The sequence below is a fragment of the Heterodontus francisci genome, chromosome 11 (genome assembly GCF_036365525.1).
Source record: "Heterodontus francisci isolate sHetFra1 chromosome 11, sHetFra1.hap1, whole genome shotgun sequence".
Taxonomy (NCBI): Eukaryota; Metazoa; Chordata; class Chondrichthyes; order Heterodontiformes; family Heterodontidae; genus Heterodontus; species Heterodontus francisci.
In genome coordinates this window covers 47,449,216-47,456,014 of record NC_090381.1, presented here as the reverse complement: position 1 = coordinate 47,456,014, position 6,799 = coordinate 47,449,216, and the positions used below count along the sequence as shown (strand labels likewise).

The following is a 6,799-nucleotide window of genomic DNA, read 5'->3' as shown; positions in this document are numbered from 1 at the left end:
CGGAGCTGCAACCCCGCCCACACCCCCCCCACCCCCCCACCTGCCACCAGAGTTGCGCCTCATTTCCTTGGATGGGGATCCAAAGGCATGGCAGCGCCAGCTGCCTGGGTGAAGATTGTGACGAGACATTAGGAGGTGACGGGAGATTAATTAATACAGGCATTGCAATTTATTTAAATATTTAAATTGTGGTCCAGTCGCTGTGCAGTGGGTTGTTGGGGGGGGGGGGGGGGGGCCACCATGAGGCCTCACCGCTGCTTGCAATATCGGGTCGGACCCTGCCAGCGTCGAGGTCTGTGGCGGGCCTCATTCGGGGCCATCTTCAGGCCCCCACCCTGCCACGGTACCGGACGCGAGGGCTCTATAGAATCCAGCTCCTTGTTTCATACAGAGACCAAGTAGTGAAAAGAACAGTTTTATTTTAAAAAAAAAGTTTATTTAAAAGCAAAATATACATTTGACAGCCATTTAATAAGTGTATCTTTGCATTTTTCCATCTGAAATGTCACATTTGGTCTAATATACCAGAAAAAAAATTCTGAAACATTTCCTTTAAAATCAGTACATTCAAAATCTGTGGCAGATCTTTAAAGGCACAGTTTCCAGTATGTATTCCATTCATTTATCGTACATTTTATTTCATTATTACAAGGAGATGGAATTAAATAAATCCACTGTCTGTATAATATTTGTTGGAATATTGTAGGGGCGTTGCCCAAGCCCTTACGAAGAACAAAATACTTTAAAAAAAGAAATCCTATAATAATTCTGTACAAATCTACACAACTCAGTAGTAGCAACAAGCATTCAATTATTATAAACAATATACAAATGGTAGAACCGTAGCATTGATTCTGGAGCATTAGAATACCAATAAGGAGGTTACTGGCTCAAATCCCAATCCCAACCTCAACTGGCATTCAACCATGGCTCTTGCTGGCAGACAGGTTTTGACAGTTCTCAAGGTGAGGACCATTCCTCCTCTGGTGACACTGCACCCCATCTGTGAGAGGGAATAAGACTGACATGGACATGGACTCTGCCCTGCCAAGTGCAGATCTTGGACCAATATAAAGCAGCACTGACAGCAGCCATGGAGTAGTCTGCAGCTCAGAACATCCCACACTTGCAACAGTGAGGGTGGGTGAGGGGAGATGTACAGATGAGAAGACAATAAAAACATTGAAAATGTATCTAACACAAATAAATAACATTTCACAATCACTTTAAGGCTTTGAACAGCGTGGGTCTAGCACACAAAGAGTACATCTCTCTCAATGGAACGTCAGAACACAATTAGTTCCTCCTCCTCTTCTCTTCTACCTCTACTCACCCTCCACAACCTCTAGCCAACATCAACAATGTACCCATTTGACTTTCCATAACGTTTTTTCAATAAGTTGTGTTTGTTTATTTTTGAAAGTTTACTGTAGCTTTTCACAGGCTTGTATCAAATTTACCTATGTGTACTATTTTGGATTGGTTAACTGACTGGAAACAGGCACATATTTCACAATTTACTTACAAAAAGTAAACCAGAACTTACAATTAGGTTTCCTTATTGTTGAAATCCACTTTTCCTAATAAATGATCAATTGTCATTAAGTTGATAGCGATTGAGAAAATTCCTGTATTACTGTGAATAACTAACTAGTGGATGTCCAATCTGACCAGTTAATGGTGATAAGCGGTAATGACTTCAGAACTTAAGCTGGTATATGTTCATGTCAATCTCTGACATGCAAAAGAGGTATCCTTGCTGAGATCAGAGGTGTCACCATGTTCCTATCCAGAGGCCAGAAACATTAACTATCTGCTAAAGTGCACTAAAGCATTAATATCTATGCTTTTAGGTTAAACTGTGCAAATCAAAATCACTTCAATTTACTCTGTTAAGTAAAACTTAAGACTTGCTCATTTTACCAGTCCTTTATGTGAAGATAATGGCTGAAATGGTTTAGTTCTTAGCTGGAAATTTCTGCACACTTGGGAACTCCCATAATATTTCAAAAAAGATAATCTGTGCTTTGAAAATCTATTTTATCTTATGAAGTCCCACCTGGTTGAACCTTGATAACGTGTTATGCCCAATGCTTGTAAGAAAGCCATTTTATTTCAAAATAGCTTATATTTTTAGCTTAAAAATCACAAATGAAGGCATCAGCATGAACATCTAATATCAATTTAGTTAAAGCCATTACAGTCCTTTGTCTGAAAAGGCAGTGGCAGTGAGGATGGTTCCCTCACTAATGCTTTAAATGCCTGCAACTGTGGCTTTTTACTAAACATTTTCGTATTGCACAAATTAAAAGTGGTTGACTGCATAGCACCAGGGAAGAGGAAATGCAGTACCATTCCATCAACGCATCAAAACTGCAGCATCCGCTTTTATCTTGTATTTTTTCCCCCTCCAATGAGCAGCACTGGAAATCATGTCAAATCAAGGCAGCATTACAATATTACATCTTAGCTCAGTCAACATCCTAAATAAACAGCTGCTGAGGGTCAGAAGCAAATTTAGATTGAATCAAATGATCTCCATTATGTTTTTTGGTTCAGTGGGCAATTTTGATTCAATGTGCATTGGGTGTGTCTAAATGGAACTACAAAAGGCCCACAAAGCCAAGTTCAGGTGGATTATTATTGGAACATTAGTTTCCTAGTGCAGGTTGAGGTCAGACTTACTGCAGGGCAGTCTTGCATGTGCAATTCAAAGATCATGTAAAAAAATACAAAATTTGTACTTCAAACCTATGTTGTTTGCTAAATGTTTGACACTTTATAAACGACAACACATTGGCTGGAATTTTACACCACCCCAGCAAGCCAGATGGTGGTGGGGCTGGGGTGTGGGTGACGTAAAATGGAGCGGGAGGCTCCAGGAGGCCTTCCCGACCCACTACTGCCTCGCTTTACTAGGCGGGGGTTGGGCGAAAAGAGGCTGCACACCCCAGGCCAATTAAGGCCCTTAAGTTGCCAATTAACGGCCACTTAAGGGCCCTCGTCCGCCTCTACGGGCATTTTACCCGTGGCAAACGGGTGTCCTGGAGCTGGGAAAGGCTGCCCGGTGAAAGTTGACGGCCTCTCAGCACCCCGTAAAATCCGGGACGGATCCCCGGGCTAGGCGGAAGCAGGTTCACCACTGACTTTTACATCAGTGGCCAGCTCCCATCCGCCAGATATAAAATCCAGCCTATTGTGTTCATCTGAACTGTACGTGTCGGACAAATTGGGCAGGTGAGGTACATTCTTCAAGACGTTCACTTGTGAACTTGAGAACACAGTTAAAAAGTGAATCCCATTGCAACATATCAACTGAGCAGGTCTGTGCTCACATTACACATACGACCACCTGGGGAATCCAATTGCTATGTTTTGCAATGTCAGAAATGCATTTAAAGATCATGCTTACAATATGATATTTGTGATCAAAGCAATTCTTCCCCCTATAAGAACGGTCTTTGATATCTTCCATTGAGCAGACAGCATGGGTACATGGTCCTCTACACTAGAGAATGGGACTTCAAAGCAGATTTCACTATCTTATTTATCACTAAAGTGACAGAAAGCATGTAAAGCCAGCACAGCATTACCATTCTTGGGATATCATGTGCTGCAAAACCTAGCTAAAGCCCTTTGAATTAATTCCAGATAAGCCCTTAAACTGATGGTGCAGAATTGTACCTAGCTTGCTAACCCTGTCTACAAACACCAAATACACAACAAAGTTCTGATAAAATTGCTCATGAAAACTCAAGTTGACTTGATACATTAAAAAGGAAACTGACAAATCTGCTACTGCTAAACATTTTTCTTATTCAGTGCTAAGATTACAAACAGAATGGATGCTGCACAAAATGACAATTTCCAGGTTTACTTACCAGCTATTTATAAATCATCCATAATCAGCAAGGATTCAGGATGAGTAGTGTCATGGGTAGGTAGATGTGTGCTGGGTATAAAATACTAGTTTATATTTCCTCCTAGACCCAACTATATATCAAGCTATTCTTCAAGATTTTAAATGAAAACAGAATCATTCTCCTTGGATTTAAAATGGAATCTCTGCAGCAATATGGTATCGGTCAAACAGCAGCTACAGTATCCAAGAAGGGATTGACTGATACTGAGGTTGGTGTTCGCACTATGGTATAGACTGGTGTCAGCTACAAATCCAGAATGATATAAATACTTAATTAAAAAAAGACTATCACCAATTCCTGTTCACTGGATCCTGCAATGACCTTTCAGTCTAGCTTTAGAACTTAGAAATGAATCTAATATAAACAGATATGAATATGAACAACACCCAATACCAATTGCACAGTATCTGTATTGGTTGCGTTCATTATTTGGTATCAATCAGCCCCAACTTCTGGAAAAATGTACACCTATTCCACTAGTACCATGCATTAAAAATCTGAAGATGAAGCAATCAGTAGCCCGCAGCGTGCAAAGTCAGCAAGATCCAACAAATATATACATATTACACGATGTTCTAGTCGCACTGGAAGCTGGAAGGCATGGAGTGCAACAACTGGAAATTCTCCAGCAATTTGGTCCAGAAGTCAGCTGTTCCCTCATTATTTCAGTGTATTGTTGAAACATTGCTAGGACCCTTTGTCTTTGGCCACAATGTGAGCCATCCAGTTCACTTTCGTCGTCCAGCTTTCACGAAGGGCCTCGTCAAACTTTTGTCGAAACTGCTTCAATGCTTCATCATCGCTTTTTCCTAAAGCTAAAGAGTCCTGGGACCAATAGGAGGAGATTTGTAAAATACCGAGCTGCATCCTTTTTAATGATTTATGACACCATATCCCATAAGTGAATATAAAATTTAAAAAAAACACCTCTACACAGCATCCAACTTTGGCTTCCTGAAATAGGTATGTTTCAAAGCACAGAAATAGCTAACCTCTAAGCTTCAATCTGCACCACTTCCTCTTATGTGTGTTTGGATCATACCATGCTAGGTGCTTTTCCCGATTTTGTTTCCTCCTTTCCTAACGATTGAAATTCAAACTGGTGTAATCTTCTGGAGATGACCTCCTAACTGACCGCCTCCCCGCTCACCATCCTTTGGCGAGTTCACAAGGTTGGAGGCCCAATCAGAATGCCTGCCATTGTGGATGGTCAGCAGCCCCACCGGGACAGGAAAGCGCTGCTGAGGCAGGACTGGGACTGCGAGGGGGCCTCAACATGGAGGCGCCCTAAATTGCCTCCAGAGAAGTCAGCAAATAAAAAGAGGACCAAGCCCTCCGCAGGATTGGTTTTGGACATGGTTGGGGCTTTCATCCTTACATCCCTCCGTCTCTCTACCTTGCTTTCCTCCTTTAAGACACTCCTTAAAACCTACCTCTTTGTGTTGTATGATCACTTTAAGAGTGATGTCCCTTTAAGAACTCAGTATGCTAAAGTAGCAGGATGTAGTCATGTGACTAGAAGCCAGTGTCACTCTGTACTGCAACACCCTGGACAAAAGGTTTTGTATATTGTTTGCTCTGTTTTGTATGTGTTAGTTTTGGCTGTTCATAAACCTTCCAGAGATCTTCAAGAAACTCATTGTGTTGCTTAAGATAACACGAAGAAATGTATGATACTTGTATGAACAAGCATTTGGTCATCTGACCTAATATGTGGCTGAGTGTCATATTTTGTTTTATAACACTCCTGTGAAGTGCCTTTGGATGTTTTATTACATTAAAGGCGTTATATAAATATAGGAACATAGGAGGAGTAAGCCATTCAGCCCATCAAGCCTGCTCTGCCATTCAATTAGATTATGACTGATCATCTACATCAACAACACTTTCCCGTGCTATCCCCAAATCCCTTGCTGTCATTAATATCCAGATATCCAGCGACTTCTGCTTTGAGCATGCTTGATGATTGAGCTTCCACAGCCCTGTGGGGTAGAAAATTCCAAAGATTCACCACCCTGAGTGAAGAAATTCCTCCTCATCTCAGTCTCAAATGGCCCACCCCTTATTCTGAGACCATGTCCCCTAGTTCTAGACTCACCAGCCACAGGAAACATCATATCTACATCCATCCGGTCATGCCCTGTAAGAATTTTGTAAGTTTCAATGAGATCACCTTCATTCTTTGAAACTCAAGAGAATACTGGCCCAGTTTCCTCAATCTCTCCTCATAAAACAATCCAGCCATCCCAGGGATTAGTTTGGAGGGCTTCCATTGCACTCCCTCTATGGCAAGTATATCCTTCCCAACCTCTCACCATTTAAGAAATACTCTTTTTTTTCTACCAAAGTGGATAACTTCACACTTATTCACATTATATTCCATCTGCCATGTTCTTGCCCATTCACTTAGCCTATCCAAGTCTCCTTGAAGCCTCCTTTCATCCTCCTCACAACTTATATTCCTAGTTTTGTGTTACATTTATTCCCCACATCCAAATCATTGTTATAGATTGTGAACAGCTGTGGCCCCAGCCCTGTTTTTTGTGGTACCCCACCAGTAACAGCCTGCCATCCGGAGAATGACCCGAAATATAAGTTGTTGTTGAAATGTTATCAATTCTTCTGATTCTGGCACTGAGCCAAGCAGGTTTTAGCATGCCACTGGCATATGCTTTAGAATTGGCAATCATATTCCAATCGATCAGATAGTGTGTAGGAAGTAGGGAGGGACTAGAAGAAAAATGAAGTGCTGAGACATTTTTACTGTTGTTGAATGAAGGGAAGAGAAAAAAATGTATCTTAGGCCAATTTTATTTTGCTGGACACCAGGAGGCCACAGAAATGAGTCTGGGCAGGTGGAATCAGTTAATCCAATT

At 41.4% G+C, this 6,799-nt stretch overlaps 1 protein-coding gene across 4 annotated transcripts in view; it reads right to left on the bottom strand.

Annotated features, from left to right (window-relative positions):
* Nucleotides 1-438: 438 nt before the first annotated feature.
* pik3cb (phosphatidylinositol-4,5-bisphosphate 3-kinase, catalytic subunit beta) overlaps nucleotides 439-6,799 on the bottom strand; it is a 219,792-nt gene continuing 213,431 nt past the window's right edge. For all 4 annotated transcript variants that reach the window (XM_068042109.1, XM_068042108.1, XM_068042112.1 and 1 more), the window contains one exon: nucleotides 439-4,748. In XM_068042109.1, coding sequence (XP_067898210.1) covers nucleotides 4,611-4,748 — 138 coding nt within the window. In that variant the 3' untranslated portion in view covers nucleotides 439-4,610. The remainder of the gene's footprint in view (nucleotides 4,749-6,799) is intronic.